The 18,921-nt window shown below is 42.5% G+C and overlaps 3 protein-coding genes across 3 annotated transcripts; 1 reads left to right on the forward strand and 2 right to left on the reverse strand.

Moving 5' to 3' along the window:
* Nucleotides 1-1,534: 1,534 nt before the first annotated feature.
* On the reverse strand, nucleotides 1,535-2,579 carry LOC125549459 (putative glutathione S-transferase). The gene is made up of 2 exons (XM_048712865.2): nucleotides 2,209-2,579; nucleotides 1,535-2,141 (listed from the first exon to the last, which is right to left on the reverse strand). Exons 1-2 carry the CDS (start codon nucleotides 2,521-2,523, stop codon nucleotides 1,770-1,772), a joined length of 687 nt encoding a protein of 228 aa, XP_048568822.1. The 5' UTR covers nucleotides 2,524-2,579; the 3' UTR covers nucleotides 1,535-1,769.
* Nucleotides 2,580-5,693: 3,114 nt separating this feature from the next.
* On the reverse strand, nucleotides 5,694-7,610 carry LOC125546256 (glucan endo-1,3-beta-glucosidase GV). The gene is made up of 2 exons (XM_048710466.2): nucleotides 7,475-7,610; nucleotides 5,694-6,782 (listed from the first exon to the last, which is right to left on the reverse strand). The coding sequence occupies exons 1-2, from the start codon at nucleotides 7,479-7,481 to the stop codon at nucleotides 5,839-5,841; spliced, it is 951 nt and encodes a 316-aa protein (XP_048566423.2). The 5' UTR covers nucleotides 7,482-7,610; the 3' UTR covers nucleotides 5,694-5,838.
* Nucleotides 7,611-7,966: 356 nt separating this feature from the next.
* Nucleotides 7,967-12,718, forward strand: LOC147982082 (putative glutathione S-transferase). The gene is made up of 4 exons (XM_087516194.1): nucleotides 7,967-8,258; nucleotides 8,410-8,486; nucleotides 11,994-12,334; nucleotides 12,376-12,718. The coding sequence occupies exons 1-4, from the start codon at nucleotides 7,967-7,969 to the stop codon at nucleotides 12,716-12,718; spliced, it is 1,053 nt and encodes a 350-aa protein (XP_087372320.1).
* Nucleotides 12,719-18,921: the final 6,203 nt, after the last annotated feature.

The raw sequence follows: 18,921 nt of genomic DNA on the forward strand, positions 1-18,921 counted from the left end.
AGAGAGACCCGTAAACCTTCCGTAATCATCTGTGCATTTAGAATTATCCGTTGATAAGTTAGCAGTTCTGTTGGTAATGGCCTTCCGTCCAAGATTTCGAGGAAAAATAAGCAAGCATCATAGCATTACTTTGTAGGCACTGTGAGATATATCTCAGGCATGCCTGTGAATTAAGGTGTTCTGACTGTTCTATTAACTCATTTCTTTCTATCCAACCACGGGCCTTCTACTTGAGAGCAGTGCACATCTAAAGGAGATGGCACCTGAGGACATGAGTTTTGTTTTTCGAATTCTACAATCTTGACCCGGATAATAACTTGTAGCAACGCACATATGCATCAGTTTTTCTCAACTAAGTGTGTAGGTTCCTTGTGTTTACCACAGGATATTGAAGTTCTCTGTGGAACTCATTTTTTTTCCTTTTGATCTACCTATTCTAGGAAGATTGCGTACTGAGATTTAGTATGATAGTTCAAATAGAGGGCGTCAGTTATTTGTCTAGGTGCATTACATGTGATATACTTTTCTCCCTGCAATGCGCAGGTTGGGAAATTTTGTAGCTAATATCCATCTAGATTAATTTGCTTGCTGCAGCTGCACTTATTCTAGGTTGATTAAATTGCTGTGGCTATTACTTCAGATTCACTGATATTGCTATTTTTTCATGTTCTACTTTAATTTCAGAATGAACTGATAATCTTAAGTTAACATTGTTCAGGTGGATCAATTTACTCAGAATTATACCCCATGTCCTGAGCTCAAGTTACGATATCCTCAAACGATCCATCTTTTTTTTCTCGTCAGCGATTGTTGACCCATGACACAGTTTGTTGACTCAGCCAACCGTGGTTCATTGGAATTGGTGTTTTCTCCTGTTGCAACGTACGGACATTTATGCTAGTCCATATATATAGGGCATAATGCATTTATCGATGCAAACTTTGAACACATGTTAGAGCAATAATATATGACATGCAAGTTACATAAAGCATACCATCAAATTCGTACAAGAAAGGAGCTTTCAATGATATTTTCACATTATGCATCTCCTATATTATTAATCGTATCAATAGTCAAAGGCAATATCGAAAAACACATTAGGCCCTATATATATGGATGCGCGTTTCAAATTCTTAAGCTTCACATGTAGGCATTGCAAGTAGGTAATGTTTTTACAAATGACAGGACAGATATTCAGTTTCAACCAGAACTAAGATAATCATTCTAGTAAAACTGAATCACATTATTCTTCAACTCCTACTCATCGAAACCAAAAATTAAGCTAGTTGGTCACAGATGCAGTGTGCTGTCCCTGAGATCTGCATTATTGGTCTAATTTATTAATTTGCCTTGGGCAGGCACGGATTAAGAATAGATTTATCCAGAACCCAACGAAGCTGGTCAGTGGTACAGAGCTATGGATGGTGGGTGTAGGAAGGCAATTTTAGATCCCTGCCCTGCTCTGCGCGTTGTCATCATCAAAATTAGGACAAATAATTCCAGACCCTCTCTGAAGATACGAATACCATCATAATTAACAAGAAATATTGATTGCTCGTAATGGTGCTGCACCCTGCATTGGAAAAGAAATACAATCCGCCATGTGTCTACCGATTTCTGGATCTGAGAAAGCAAGACAAGTTACATCCAAATGGGAATTACACACCATAGTATAGTACACTTAAGTAGCTTGTTCCTTTTCCCAGGAAACATGTCCATACGATTGATTTATGTCATAACCATGATATCCTCGCACTGATAACACGGGATCACTTCTGAACCTCTGCCATTGCTAGAAACTTCTTCTTCACTGCAGTGAACTTGGCGACCAGTTCAGCCATGTTCGGCAGGCACTCCTTAGCACGCTCATCGCTGGCATATTCTTTCGCCCAGCGGCACAGAGCAGGGAACTGTTCATCTGTGAGTAGATTAACCCCGGAGATCTCTTCGAAGGCTCCGAGCCAGCGAGCTAACCCACTAGCAGCTATGTCCACGAGGCCAATCGAGTCGCCTCCAAAGAACCTCTTCCCCTTAAGCTGCCCCTCGAGAAGCAGCAGATTCGCCTTTGCCTCCTTCAAGAACTCCTCCTCCTCCTTGTCACCATCCGCCATACATATCGACATCCAGAACGGCCTAGCAAACTACGGTACAGTGTTCAGGACAGAAACGTGCTTAAAAGTTCACAACTCACAAGAGAAGAGATGGTACCTTTTGGTCGATGAACTGCGCCCAGAAACGGGCCGAGGCCCTCTCGTAGGGGTCGGCTGGCAGCAATGGTGGCCCCTTGAAGGCCTCGTCGATGTACTCTACGATGATGAGCGACTCGCAGATGGATCTGTCGCCATGAAGGAGCACGGGGACCAGTTTGTGGACAGGGTTGTGCGTGAGCAGCAGCTCGCTCTTGTTGTTGGGCATGTCTTCCAGGAGCAGCTCGTAAGGTATTCCCTTGAGCCTCAGGGCCACCTCCGGACGGTGGCCGTATATGCTGCAGAAAGTGCTCATCACCTTAACCGGCTCACTCATTTTTGCTTCCAAATTCTGGACCTTAAACTCAAAGCCCCTGACTGTTGGCTGATATGAACGGGGTGGTACTATTTATATGGGTCAGGGGATGCTTTGTTGCGGTATCTTCTCTTGAAAGGTGAGATGTGTAAAAGATGGGGAGAGAAACTACTCAGCTGCTTCCTTCCAAAGTTGAGATGTGTAAAGAAACCTATTTGACCCTCACCCCAATAAACTTGTTCTTGGCTGAAAGTATCTGTACAGGTTCAATGGAGTTACTCGGGGGCCACACATGCATGTATTTAAAAAAAATTAAGTAAGCGCCTCGAGATGATGCAAGCCATGGGATAACCAAGCCCATTTTATATAATAAAGCTTCCGTTCAATGGAGTTACTCTGGAGCCAAACATTTTAAAAACTCCTGCAACATTTTTTCAAAATTTGCAAAAGTTTGTTTGAAAATAGTGGACATTTCAAAATTCCAGAAACACTTTTTTTAAGAAAAAGAAAAAAAATACAGGAGCGAAGTAAAAAACGGAAGAATTAAACCTGTAAAATATAAGAGAGAAAACAACTGAAAACCCAAACAAGAAATTACTAGAAACCATTTTAAAACTCGACAAACCATGCACAAAGCCTTCCCAAATCCGTGGAAACAGGAAATGCCTTTTGGGCCAGCCCAACTTCTCTTGGCGCTATTTGGGTCAGCCAACTTCACTTGATGTTTGTGTTACCCCGACATCTTATCTCAAAGGGTGACAAATAGGATTCACTGTTTTCCAATGCAGCAAAAACTAAAAACCATAACTTTTTTCAATAAGGATCCTTATTGTTAAATTAAAATATAATCAAGGGTATATAGCATAATGAGCATCTTCTTCAAGTTTATGTGTGGACAGCTAGGCCAACGCACAGGCTACTAGGAGCTTCACGGTTATTGACGGATTGGCCTCTAGCGTCCTTTTCTTTTCGAGGCAAGGGACTCTAGAAACTGCTTTTCTTGCAAAGTGCATAGGCCGGGAGCTCGGTATAACACTCGGCTGGGCTGGGCTGGCCAATATACACCACGTGCATGCACTCCCCGCTCGAGGAAAAATTAACTTTCGCTCTTAGCAAAACCAGTCGGAGAAAATTCGACAAATCCTGGTTCTGGAAAATCTATCATGTAAGAAAAGTTCATAAACAATTGGAACTGTTGATTTTTTTTAAAAATGTTCATTTAAAAAGATATTCATAATTTTATAATTTTTTTGTGGATTTCTAAAATGTTCAAAAACTTTAATGCTCACGAATTTCAATAATTTTCAGGAGTAACGGTTTAGTGATTTTTTTTCTTAAATCTAATTGGATTTTCATGATATAGTACATTCTAACTATACAAGTTATACACACTCAAAGAGAAAAATCCCTTTACCTTCTTGGAATCCTTTATTTTTAGTTTATTCATGCTTTTTATATTATTGATTTATTTTTGTCCATAACAGATTTACATGGACAAATACATGCGCCGGGGAACACCAATACCAACATGTGCACCTTATGTAAATGCCCACTGAGTTCACATATGACCAAACCTATGCATATCAGACCGCCACCCACATCTAACCACACAACAATATGGTGCTCATATTAATCATTCCAGTGAAAATAAAATAAAAAATAGGACACAAAAGTGACATATGGACTACGTGCCTATACCAGGCAGGCGCCCCTCTAGTACTCTTGATATCTACATACCAAAGCCTAATGTAGAGTGCGTGAAAGCCTATCCAAAGAATATGATGCCACCCACGTGGGGTTAAAACATCCTTGATCAGTTGCTCCAAGTATGTATACGCCATCTCTTTTTTTGAGGGAACACCACCTTATAATAGTGGAGTAATTTATCATCTTGAGCTACCTAAAGTGCTTCTACCCAAAACCATTGGGTAAATTTTCATCCTATGGATTGGAATCGGTAAATGAGCGAAATTACATATTGAGGACTAGCCTTTGCAAAGGTCACCCGTCCTGGGTTGCGACGAGTGGTGCATTGTATCATTTTCCCCCTTGTTTTAAATTCGTTTATTAAAATATTTTAGCTCTTAAACCGTGCGTCCAAATCATGAATCATTTTCACCGTTGGATTTCTTGTGTTGAGATCTTTGAAAACGAACCCGGGTAGGATTTGTCGCATTAATAGGTTTTGACGAACTTTTTTTTTCATGAGAAGACTTGAAGAAAAAAAACGAGCCAGAAGCACTATTGTATTCCCACTTATTTTGCTTTTCTGACAGACACAGTTGTGCATCTTGCAGTAGCAAATCTGTGCCTTCATGAGAAACAAACTTGTGTCTCTTGTGGATGAAGAAAAAATAATTCTTATTTTTATTCGCGTGACACAACTGAGCCTCCCGTGAAAAATAAAATGTGCCTCCATGAGAAGCAAATTTGTGCCTCCCGCGTAAGAAAAAAATTCTCATTCCACAAGGCACAGCTGCGTCTCTCATGAAGCAAACTTGTGCCTCTATGAGAGAAGCAAATCAGTGCCTCTCATGAATGCAAAGCTCTATCTCCATGAGAAGAAAATTTGTGCCTCTCACAAAAAAAGATAATGTTTTTATACAGACAATTTATCTTCCGAAACCTAGGGGTAACCAGGTGAAAACTGAAAAGCCAAACAAAATTCTCTAGAGTGCAAAAACGCATATAGAAAAAAAAATCCCTATGGAGCATCCAGAACATGACACCTGGCGCCGGCTGAGAGCATGCCAAGTGGCGCGCTCTCAACCCATCAAAACTGACCCTTAAGGGGCTTCCATGACAGATTCTCCTCAGTTGTTGTTAAAAAAGGCACATGTGATGGCCCAACATACGCCACGGGCCGCACCTCTTGTGCCAAAATAAAAATGGCGCTCCTAAAAAATGGTTGAAAGAAACTTCTGGCTCTAGAAGAAAACCAGCAACCTGGTTTTTCTGGCAAGTTTAAAACATATTACCTCTGTCTCAAATTAGTTATTTTAGATTTGTCTATATACAGATGTATCTAACATTAAAATGTGTTTAGATAGTTTCGTAGTTAGATAAATCTCCGACAACTAATTCGGGACGAAGGAAGTATGTTATTTAAAATTAGTTAAAGACATACATGAAATAATATACATATAATATATCAAAATATGTCTGTTTGTTAGGGAAGAAATATTTACGTCTTTACACAATTCATGCATTTATTCTCAAGGAAGATTCGTTCATAGGCTACATTGTCACAAGCACGCATCTATTTTTATTAAACAAGTGGCAACGCATGCATGCATGACAGGCCAGCTACGTACATAGACGTTGACTTTCGGCTTATTAATTGGGGAAGATGGTCGGGTAGACAGGTTGCTTGTTGGGGAAGAAGAGCCCGAAGTTCCTCTCGACCTCATCCCCTGGCTTCTTGTTCTCGTTGAACATGGCGAATATGTACGTCTCAATTGCCCCTGACCGTTTCGGCGTGCCATTGCGGATGTGATCAATGAGGCCCTGGTTATAGTTCCGCGCGTTGTCCACCGATGCCCCGAACCCGCCCGCCGACGGCCACCCGCTCTCCGATACCACCACTCTGACGTTCGGCGTGCCGGCCTTCTCCAGCGCGGCGTAGATGGAGTCGACCATCGCGTCGAAGAGACTGGTGTAGTTCAGCCCGTTGCCGTTGTCCCTCACCGTGGTGCCCGGCTGCAACGTCGCATAGTTTAGCCTGATGTTCTGGCCACGGTCGTCCTTGTAAGCGAAGTAGGGGTACACGTTGGCCAGGAACGGGGCGCCGGTGCGGTCCAGGAACCGCGCGATGGGCACAAAGCCAGAAGGGTCCCTGAACACGCCGCTGGAAGGCGGGAAGGAGTTGGTGATCACGTCGAATCTCACCGCCGTTGACACCTTGATGCTGCTGGAGAGGTTTGCGGACGCCAAGGCATTGTGCACGTTCTGCATGGCCGGGAGAATGACGCCCGTGTCGCCGGCGGGGACCTCATTGCCAACGGCGATGTACCGGATGAGTACGTCCGGGTAGTAGGCCTGGACGTTGCTCCGGACCCAGCCGGCTGCATATGACGGGTCACGGGCGAGGCGCTGGACCTCGTCGAGCCCACCGACATCCAGGATGAGGAAGATGCCACTTCCGCGGAGGGCTGCAAGGGCCTCCTGGTCCGGGTTGTAGATGCGCATGGCGTGGATGTTGCGGGACATGTAGAGTTGCACGACATCGCCCCGCGAGGGCAGGTTGTCGCCCACCATTCCGTAGCACACACCGTGCACGGCTGCACAAACATAATCAATGTCGGAACTTGTTTGGATCAGATCCATGACAACAAAATCAGCAATTAAGGACCATGTATAAAAGTAAAGCTTAACTTCATGGTAATCATAATACGCGTGGATTATCTACAAGTTGCCCGTAATTAAAATTTGTGTAGGTCAATTATCATAGAGAAGAAGAAGGAGGGGCGGAGACCTTGTGAGGCCAGACTCCGGATCTCGACGGAGATGGGAAACCGGGGTTCGCCTGCGTGTCGCCGGTAGAGAAACTGTGGCTCACTAGTTCGGGTCATAATTTTCGTTTTGACGCCCCTTGGATTAAACACCACGTGTGCTCGAGAAAGGGACGCCTTAGCTGGTAGCCATATCACCAGTAGGGACTGGTTAGGACCGCATCGAAGACGGTCACCGGCGAAGGAGAGGCAAAGGGTGGAGAGGAGTAGGGCTGGCTGGAGAAGAAACAGCTGGTGGAGGAAGAAGAATGAAAACCGTTGGATTTTCAATTCAAATATTACTGCGAGATCGACCGATTCGAAAACGTTTTTCAGTCCACTTACAAATAGTCGATGCTACATAAAATTTGTAAAAGCTTTTGTAGGAGTAAGAGCGCTCATAACCACATATGTGAGACTTAATAAGAAGAAAATGAATCAGTACACTAGAGAGGCAGAGAGGGAATGGATCAGATGCGTACCTCCCATTTTTCCTTAATGGCGTCAACCCGGATATACTCCTCAAATATGATGCTCGCTCAAATATGTGCTTTGCTCCTTGCTTGTTGCCATAAGTGTAGCCGTTAGCCAGCCTTATATAGTGAGAGATGTGTGACTTGTTCCATTAGCTAACCAGTTCCAGATTCGAGAATATTTTTCTAGCTAATGTAACAGCAAGATGCCACTTGGGTTTTGACAAAAAGAAAGTGCCACTTGCTCCAGTTGCAGACCTGCGACGTGCCATCTCTATCTCTTTCTATACAAAACTTTGGTAACTTGTTGGACTTGGCGTTGTTACGTTCTATAGATGTTTAGGGGGTAGAAGCCCCCCCCCCCCCCTAGCCCCCCGCGTCGCTCCCGCAGGGGCGACTCGGGCGGCTCAAACCCTAGCCCGCCGCCAGGGCTCTCTCCCCCTTTTCCTCTCCCTAGTCGCCGCCGGAGGGGGTCGCCGGAGCGCTGCGCGGCCGTCGAGGATGGTGGCGGCGAGGATCTGGTCGCTCCGCCCCGGTGGAGGATCTCGGAGCCGAGGTGGCAACCTCGGGCGGTGGTGCTGTGTCGTCCTCAGCAAACGGCGGCAGCGGGTGCTGGCCGCTCATCCCGGCCGTGCGGGCGACGCGGTGACGGCGGGCGATGGCTGTGGTGCGCGATGGCTTCGGGGCACCCGCATCAGATCTGAAGGCATCCTCCTCTTCAACCTCTTGTCACCCTCGTCTCAGATCCGTTCTCCGGCGGCCTCCGGGCACCGTAGCCGTGTCTCCTCTCGAGGTGGGGGTTGGGAGAGGGGACCGGAGAAATCCGTGGCTGGCTATGCCGGCTTGCCGGCGGCGACGCCCATGGGCGCCGTCCCCTACCTGTAGGCGCTAGTAAAAATGCCCCCTTTCCCCCTCCTCTTCCTCCCGTGTTTCTCATGGACCAGGTGAAAACCCAAATCCCTCGGGATTGGGCGGCAACGACGCCGTGGGCGGCGCCACCCTCAAGGGGGTGCCGTCTTTGGTGAGCTTTGGGGAAGTGTGCTTGTTCCGGTTGGGGGTTGCTCGGTCTTCAGCAGCCTTGCCGTGTAGCTTGCTTCTCCTCGTTTGCAGATATCATGGATTGCCGATGCTTTCCTTGGATGAGCTCCAAGTAGTTTGGCGGTGGTGTCCTGGGGCGGTGTTCCGGTTGGCAACGGCGTCGGTCGCTCTTTAGCCCTCGGGTGGGCATCTCCACCTTTCGACGGATCGGCGCCCTTCGTGCCAGGGCGAGGGGGCAGGGAGCCCCCTTCTGAGGTGGAGGAGGGCGACATCGACGACCAGAGTCCGTGGAGCTGACAACGGAGCTCCTCCAACTACTATGTTTCTTCCCCAAGATTTGCTGGTGCCCTGCGTGATGTTCTGCTCGCTGTGGAGGGCTTCTTCGACTTCTAGCTGGACTTGTGCTTTAGTTTCCTTATCTTTGCTAGTAGTTTGTAGTAGCCTGATAGCTTTTACATAGCACCATGTATCGGCTTGCTGTTTTGTTCTTTGTTTACTTTGTTTGTTCGTTGTAATCCTGGCCGGTTGATGGCTTTGTTAATTCAAAGCCGGACTCTTCTTGAGCCTTCGTTCTAAAAAAACTATAGATGTTGAGTCGATCATACATGCACTTCTTTTTAAAAGAACTGATAACGAAATCGATCATACATTGACAGATGACATTAATAAGCAATCATGCCTTATTTTGATAGGACCTTGACAAAACTTGATATCAATCCACGCACGATGTCAGTTGTCAAGTCTGTTCGGTGAGATCAACGGTGACTAAGATAAGATAATTAAGACCAGCTCGACCTTAAATGATCGCATGCTCAGTTTTAGTTTCGTGTACCTAGTCACTAGTCGATCGGGTCAGGACGATAAGATCATTCCTCATAATATACGAGAATGGTTGTTCACATCTCACTAGACTAGGTGCTGCGTGCACGCACGTATTAGCCACCCCCCACGACGTCGATTGAAGGAAAATGATGGTTTACTAGTTAGTACGTGTCGACATCGATGATCATAGTTATACTCTCTCCATTTCATAATGTAATGCATATAGATTTTTTAAAAAATCCAATGTTACAAAGTTTGACCAAGTTTATAGAGAAAACTTTGTGTTCCGTCACAAGTTGATGCTTCCGAGTGGACGTCATCGCGCCATTCGCCGCCAAGTGGACGTTACAAGTCAACGCTTCCGTCCATCTTGCTTTCAAACATTTAGAATGAGACCAACCTTTGGGTAACCGCGGGCACGAAGCACTTGGGTCTAATCATGCGGGAGAGTAGTGGCCTTGTAATCTTTCTTTTCGCTTTTCATTGTAAAAGCAACTCTAAACTCCTTAATTAATGAATGAATGAGGCAAATCTTTTACCCCTGTTTTAAAAAAAAATAACAATTGGAGAACTATGTTTTGCTGGTATTAAACTTGAGGGACCTTTCCTATAACATAGGAAAAGTTAAGGGACGAAAAATATATTTTTCTTTTTTATTATGTTATTATGCAAATATATAGAAAAGTATGTTCTTCGTCCTTCAAGTTTCCCGAAGGTCTACATCTGGTCCCTCAACAATTTTTCGGTGACATTTGATCCCTCAATCTCACCAGACAAAATTAGTTCAAAACCAAATTTAGTGAGGAAAACCAAGTATTTTATATACTACATACTACACGTACATAATTTCGGTTTTGACAGATACTACATACAACATACAAACAAGCATGACGGTAACTACCACTGGCTGGTAGGAAACATTTGTCCTATATATTCCAATCCATAAGATGAAAAATTACTCCATTGTTTTTGGTGGCAACACTTTAGGTAGCCCAAAATGAAAAATTACTCCGCTGTTTTAAGATGGTGCGTACGCGGTTGGAGCAACCGACCATGATGTTTAATCCCACATGGGTGGCATCAAAGTCTTCGGATAAACGTTCACCCACTCTGCATTAGATTTAGGTCTGCAGATGTTGAGAGTATGCTCATTATGCTATATACCACTTGATTATATTTAATTCATAATAAGGATACTTTATTGACACAAGCGCTCATATACACGCGCATACACTCACCCCTATGAACGCACACACGCACACCCTACCCCTATGAGCACCTCCGAGAGACTGAGCCGGCATATCATCTTGAGATTTACGGGAACGTCTCCTCCCACTGAAAGCGCATCGCCGGAAATCCTGAAATAAATTCAGGATTAATGCGAGCACCAGGATTTGAACCCTGGTGGATTGGGGATACCACTGTCCACCTAACCAACTCAACCACAGGTTAATTCGGAGTAGCCCAAAAATGTTGTGGAGTACATCTTTAGACTTTATAGACGTTGAGATGAAAAATGGTGAATCCTATTTGTCGCTCTTTGCGATAAGATGTCGGTGTAACACACACATCGAGTGAAGTTGGGCTGGCCAAATAGCACCGAGTGAAGTTGGGTTTGTCCAGTTTTACAAAGGTTTCTAGAAAGTTCCTGTTCGGATTTTCAGTTGTTTTCTCTCTTATTTTTTATAGCTTTAATTTTTTGGTTTTTTATTTTGCTCTTGTTTATAATTATTCTTTTACAAAAATGTTCAAACTGTTTTCTAGAAATATAAAAATGTTAGAATTTGAAAAAACAATGTTGCAGATTCAACAAAAGTTTGGGAAAAACATTTAGAAAATGTCCATTCATTTTAAAACATATATAGGAAAAAATTATAAATATTTCTTAAATCCTACAATATTTTTTTAATCCTTGGTGGAAAATCCAGTAAACCCTTCCTAGAGAGGAAACTGTGCTTCCTCAAAAAAAAAAAAAAAAGAGGAAACTGTGCGGAAAATCGAAGGGAAAAAAACGAATCTTAAAAAAAATCACTCGGTACGAGCCTCCCGTGCACATGCGACGACGAAGTGCAAATTTCAATTTGGTTTCAATATTTTTCTTGTTACTCCGACATCATCTCGACTGAGACGCCTACTTTTCTTTAAAATACCTTGTGTGAGTCCCGAGTTCCTCCACTGTAACGAAACTGTACAGATACTTTATCTCCCCCGCACCGTGACTCCAATCAAGGAGTGAACAGCTCAGTCTTTCAAGTTTCAAGAGAAGATACAGCAACACAGCAATAGCTAGGTGGTCGGTGGCATCCCTATAAATACAACCCAACTCATTGGCTTTTAGTATAAGCTCAAAAACTTGGAAGCAAAAAATGAGTAAGGTCTCTTTTGGTTCATAGGATAGGATTATCATAGGAATATGAATCTTGTAGGAAATGAGATGACATGTATCTCAAATCCTATGAGTAGGAATAGGAAACAAGATGTCATTTGGTTGACACCAAAGAAATTTTTCCATTGAGTCTAGGCTCTTTTTTATTTTCCTATGAAATGTGAAGGATAGGAACCAATCCTATGTAGGAATAGGAATACATTCCTATGAACCAAAGGGCTCTAAAGGAAAAAATCCTATAAGAATCCTATCTTCTAGAATTCCTATGAAATTCCTCTAAAGCAAAGGAGGCCTAAGCCGGTGAAGGTCCTGAGCACGTTCTGCAGCTTATACGGCCACCGTCCGGAGGTGGCCCTGAGGCTCAAGGGAATACCTTACGAGCTGCTCCTGGAAGACCTGCCCAACAACAAGGGCGAGCTGCTGCTGACGTGCAACCCCGTCCACAAACTGGTCCCCGTGCTCCTTCATGGCGACAGATCCATCTGCGAGTCGCTCACCATCGTCGAGTACATCGACGAGGCCTTCAAGGGGCCTCCGCTGCTGCCGGCCGACCCCTACGAGAGGGCCACGGCCCGTTTCTGGGCGCAGTTTATCGACCAAAAGGTATCATCTCTTGTCCTGTGAACTTCTAATCAATATGGCCCTTCTGGATGTCGATATGTATGGCGGATGGTGACGAGGAGGGGAAGGGGGACTTCTTGAAGGAGGCCAAGGTGAATCTGCTGCTTCTCGAGGGGCAGCTCAAGGGAAAGAGGTTCTTTGGGGGCGACTCCATTGGCCTCGTGGACATAGCTGCCAGTGGGTTGGCTCGCTGGCTCCAAGCCTTCGAGGATATCTCCGGGGTGGATCTTCTCACCAATGAGGAGTTCCCTGCTCTGCACCGATGGGCGAAAGCATATGCCGGCGACGAGCGCGCTAAGGAGTGCCTGCCGAACATGGATGAACTGGTTTCCAAGTTCACTGCAGTGAGGAGGAAGTTTCAAGCAATGGCAGAGGTTCAGAAGTGATCCAGCATTATCACTGTGAGGATATCATGGGGTTATAATAACATAAATCAATCGTATGAACTTAATGATCATGGTTTCCCGGGAAAAGGAACAAGCTACTTAAGTGCTGTACCGGGTTTCTAGGGAGTGCTACTACTGTGGAATCTATCTATTATATATATATTAGAGAAGTCAAACAAGCCATCACGTTCATCCACATAGATTAAATTATATTGACCATTAATTTTATATATTAACGGTTAAGATATAATATATGTAGCGTCACATACGAATATAGGTGCGTCCAAACAGTTTGGCATGACACGTACAAATAATTCAGCAAATCTTTCGTGCAAGTCATATGTTTTTCTATTATAAAACTCTCTCCTAATGCTCAAAAAAAAACTCTCTCCTAGACAATTGAAAGTATACGTTCGCTGGGATCGTGATTAAAGCAACGCTGCCATCTGTCATAAAAAAAACGACTCTTAAACAGTTAGAAAAAGGCACTGCCAGCTATAGAGTCCGAGCGCCACTCCAAAAAAGACATGAGTCCGATCAGAACTTCCATCCAAGTCATATGTTTTTTCTATTAAAAAACTCTATCCTAGAGAATTAGAAGTGAACGTGTGCTAGATGTGAAAAAAAAAGTGAACATATGGTGGGGATTGTAAAGCAAGGCCGCCCGCTCCCGTAAAAACAGCATGGCTACCCAACAGGTTAAAATAGGCACGGCTTCCAACCTTCAACTATAACTAGTAGAATGCCCGTGCGTTGCTACGGCCATAATGCATATAAATGATTCAAACAAATTAGTAAAGTTGTCTTCAAGGTCGAAGCAAATTTCTCCCTCATACATTCAAGCATGTTCCGACAACCAACGACCACCGCTTCCCGGACAGTCTAGACAATGACTTTTAAATAATAAATGTTGACATAAACTTTTTTTAGATGGAAACCTTATACCGCTTACCGGAATCATGCAAAGAAGATATATTGTTGGAAAGCCACAAACATGCCCTATAACTTCATTTCCACCACAGCTCGAAAATGTGCACTGCTTGGTACCAATTTAAAAAGACTATGTTATTACCATTTGTTCAACTACCAAAAACAATTGTGTTTGCTTGATTTGGTTTACTGATGGAGAGGTTACCTTCAAGCCTGGAAAACAAGTTTGGGATAAACTGGTCGAATTTTGGGTGGGCCTAGTCTCTTCCTTTCTATCTTTCTCCCTTTCCCTTTTTTTTATCTTTCTTCTTCCCCGTCTGATCAGGCAAGAGAGGGCTTGCGGCAAGAAACTACACATTATCTTAAGTTATTATTTTTATCTTCGCCTCCTTTTTTCTAACCCCTCGGCAACACGGCAGCAAAACAGTTGAGAGCAACATCCCTGAACTGCCCCTTTCCTTCAAACTTTTTTCCTCTGCTTCTCCCTTGTATTTTCTCTGTGATTGATTGATCGGCTTTCTCCCAATTTTCTTAGTACAACAAGAAGATGGTGACTCACAATAATGATCAAGAGTGGCTAAGAATATACTATCGGCATAAAAAAAATACAACAATCCAAAGATATTTTTAACTCATTTGTGGCACATTAAGTAAATTGTCATTTTAGAGTGAACAAGACAAGAACTGAACCTCATCTCCATGGTACATACGAGAACAGGATCAATACGAACGATGGATAATATTTTTTGTACCAACAACCATGTGTAATACAAAAGAGAACATAAACACTACCACTTGTGCTAAGAAGCACACTGATCATCTTGGATTAGTCATTGTATGTCATGTTTGTGTCCTTGACAAGGTACCTCTTGTATCAGCCTTTTCATTCTAGGCAAGTGAAGAAATACAACTTTTTTAACCTTAAATATATTTGTAGATTACTTCCTCTGTAAAGAAATATAAGAGCGTTTAGAACACTAAAATAGTGATCTAAACGCTCACATATTTTTTTAAGAAGGGAGTAATAAATATTAACATAGATCAATAAAGGAAGTGATTCTCTCCCATTTTTTTTTTCTGTTTTCCATCTAGTGGCTAAGAGATAATGTGGTGAAATAGAAATATGTAGGCAACAGGGAATAAACCTGAGTTTAGTTGCAACTTACATCACCCTTATGAAGGTGGACCCGTTTTTAATCAGTTTGCAGAAATAAACACAACTTTGACAACCATTACAAGTATTTCTTCAACTCGACATATCAAACCTAAAAGAGGACACAACCATAAGTATCTATCCAGGAAACAAAAGAAACTTCTCTAATTCCTAAGTGGGACTCAACTAACAAGCTTATTAGGTATTGATATAAAAGGCTAAGAGATTAATGCGATAAACTTTATGATGGAACAAAATTTGAAATCCGAGCACAGAAGAATGAAAATTGCACCTCAAAAATTTGTAAGAAACTATGAAGTATCGTCACAAATGGAACATGCTGAAAGAAAGAAATTGTGTATTTATCGAGAATTGCACGAAGTTCCTCTGAAATATCCTCAATTTGAAAGATTACAAAGGGAATTGATACATCAAGTACATTTGTAGTTGTGGAACACGCATAAATACTTCATAATTTCTTGACACCAAAAATTAGTTCCTCACTACCAAAAAGGTATAGTTATTTTCCATAGTTGTATCGCTCACACAATCATCTACACTAAGGTTGTGCAGAATTGCTAGTAGACAGGCTGTGAAGATAATAGAAACAAATCCACAATTGTGCGGAGAGCTCAAGGTCAAGTTCATATTTCTGTTAGGCTGCACAACATTACATGGTGAAGAGACAACATATGCTGGTGTTAGATACCATGGAGGCTGTTTCTGTGCATTCTGTTATCCCCCCGTTAAACAATGCAAGCCGCAAAAGCTGTTAGAAACAGTCAAACAAACGGTTTGTGTGGTGTGGGCCCGACATGCCAGAAAACTGGTTATAATTTCAGCAACCGCTCATTGATTTTCTTGAAACAACCTTAGTTGACACCGTGAGTCCTAAATAATTATGTACTATTTGTTTTGTATAAAATATGAAGTTCCAAGGAGATGGATAACATTACTCTGTTTTAGTAATTCTGAAGTTGAAAATGAGCTACTATGTCTTTTCTAACAGGTTTGTCCTTGTCTTAGATTCAATAATCTCATAACAATGTTTCATCAATTAGTTTTGATCACCATAGGATAAGAACTGATGTAGTAATTTGAGCTGCCAAGTAAATAGCAGTCTATTTTTCATTTTGCTATACCAATCGAGTTCAATGGCAAAATGTGGGATAGGAAAAGGGGAAGCTTAGGGTCTGCATAATGCCTGATACATGAGTTGAGATATCTCCGACTCCTTCATGTTGGCGCCCACCCCGCTCTAGCTCAGCCTTGAGTTCCTCATAACTGATCTGCTTGCCAAGTGCTCTGCAATCACCTGCAGGCACATAGGCACACAATGTGTAGATTCCCTTACATCTGAAGACTCAAATGGATATTGGTGAGGCTATAAAATAGATGATGGCAATCAAATTAATTTATCTCCTGGAAATCGGCATGGACGAACACCTGATTTCAAAATCCCTAGGACCCGAAGAAATAAACAACAACAAATTCGGACTGGCCCAGAGGCAGTGGATCCCGCATCCTCTCGAGTGCGGCCATGCTCAGGTCCTCATCTGCCAAGGAGGGACGCAGAGAAACAGTGGCGAGGGCAAGTGTTGCGGAACCAGCGTCTCCCGCGTATCTAGCGCTCACCCTTTCTCGGCGCGCACAACTACATTCCAACAATATACATGAATCAAGACTGAAAAGATATGAATGAATTTATACGCTAGACTGTTATAAATGTTTTAATACTTCAGTAAGGAATTGGCAACCGGGCACCAACAGACCAACTCCTAAGGGCAAGACGACCCAGAGCTTTGGCATCGGCTCCGGCGGTGGCTTTCGAGAGAGATCACTCCTAAGGGCAATACTCTAAGAGGTGGCTTATTATCGGGTTAAATATGCTGACAGTAAGTGCATAAGTAAACAACAAAATATAGAGAGCAAAATGATAATAACATAGCTGCAGAGCCACATCCTCAAAAACTAACATTACCACTTGTGCACAAAAGAAATCTGAAGTTAGTCCAACACACAACCATTGAAATTCACTCTCCTAGAAAACATAACGAGTCATATACTTTTTTGTCAAATAAGATATATACCAACTGAACTATTTTGAAATATTAGTTAGCTAATAGAATATTGGTAATTAGTTACGTGCTTTTTATTTTGGCAAAATGTCAATAATCAGGAAACAGTTGACCAATCTACCATTGTTCACTACCATAAATTAGAGGCTGGAGCAGTTGGCACTTTGTAAAATCACATAATCATCCTTGCACATTTTTAAATAACTCTACATTGTTTTCTCAAATCACCACCACCCGGTGATGCGACCATGGAGTATAACCAACGATGAATTTTCCGTGTATCTATCTATAGACACTAGTAGAAAAAGGGTCAAAGTGAAGCACATTAGTGCCAGTTTGATTTTGGCCCGGTACTAATGGTACCATTAGTGCCGGTTCGAATGGATTTGCATTAATGCCGGTTCGTGTTGAACCTTTAGTACCGGTTCGTGCCACGAACCGGTACTAAAGGGGTGGTGGCAGGTTGGCGTCAGGCCGGAGCCCCACGAGCCTCTTTAGTCCCGGTTTGTGGCACAAACCGGTACTAAAGGGCCAACCTTTAGTACCGGTTCGTGCGACGAACCGGCACTAAAGGGGTCTAAGCTATAGTCCCGGTTGGAGACATATAATACATATAATATATCAAAATTTGAAAAAAAATCATAACTAAATCATCGTAATTCAGAAAAATACATATAATATATCAAAATTTGCAGAACAAAAAGATTGATCCGTTTCGACAATTTTTTAAAATCATAAAATTCCAAAGGGAAAATAGAGTTTTTGGGCGTTTTAGACATTTTTTAGACGTTTTTAGCGTTTAGTGCTAGGGTTTAGATTTCAGAGTTTAGGGTTAGGTTTTATGGTTTAAACCCTTAGTTTTTACTGTTTAGCATAGAGTTTCCGACGTTTTAAGCCCCGGGTTTAGGGTTTAGGACAATTTTTGAAATGACAAAATTGTAAAAAGAAAAAAAGATATGCTCTAATTTATGTTTTTTTGAATTTTGGTTAAATCTTGTCAAACCGGTCAAACAACTAATTCAAGAAATATAGAGTGTTACTAAATAATTACGCAATACTATTAGTGTTACTAAATAAGTATCTCAGTTTTTTTGAATTTTCGCCAAATCTGGTCAAACTGTGGTCAAACTATGGTCAAACTATTTATTCAAGAAATATTAGTGTTAATACATAATTACTGTTTTTTAGAATAATAGTTTCAAACTCAAACGGTGAAACGTGTGACTTCATGCTCAAGCTAAACTACTGAGGGTTAATAGGATTGACAGCTTACATTTGTCAGGAAAACAACAAGTGCAGACTTGGAATGTAGGGGGAATAGAACTCCGAAGTTAAGCGTGCTTAGGCTGGGGGAGTGAGAGGATGGGTGACCGGCCGGGAAGTCAGGCGATTTGGAATGAGTGATCCACACTTGAGCAGTTAAGAGAGGTGATTAGAGACTAAATCATCAAATAATTCAGAAAAATTAAAAATTAAAAAAAATCAATTTGTTTTTTCAAAATTTTCAAAAAAAAAATTCAAAAACAAAAAACCTTTAGTACCGGTTGGTAACACCAACCGGTACTAAAGGTCCCCCATAGCAGGGCGCGAGCTCACGCCACGTGGTGGCACTTTAGCGCCGGTTCGTGCCGAACCGGTACTAAGGGGGGGGGGGGGGCTTTAGTGACCACCCTTTAGTGCCGGTTATGGAACCGACACTAAAGGCCCTTACGAACCGGCGCTAAAGCTCCGTTTTCTACTAGTGAGAGGGGAAGTGTACAAATATGCAAAACCATTAAATTTGATCCATGGTACCCCCATGAACAATAAATAAATAAATAGTAAAAAACAAAAAGATCTGAAATTTTGTGGCATTGTTTATGACCAAAAGTCTTGCATGCTTGCAAAATTTGGTGCTATATGACATCCGACGAGCACAAAACAAAAAAAAGTTCTGCTCAAAAGTGCACACAAGTTTGAGCACCAACTGTTTTTTCTGTATGAGCTCAAAGAATGCTATTTGGACACAAATTTGCAAGCGCCTGCAACACTTTGTCATAATC

Source organism: Triticum urartu, chromosome 3A (genome assembly GCF_056163025.1).
Source record: "Triticum urartu cultivar PI428250 chromosome 3A, HENAU_Tu73, whole genome shotgun sequence".
Taxonomy (NCBI): Eukaryota; Viridiplantae; Streptophyta; class Magnoliopsida; order Poales; family Poaceae; genus Triticum; species Triticum urartu.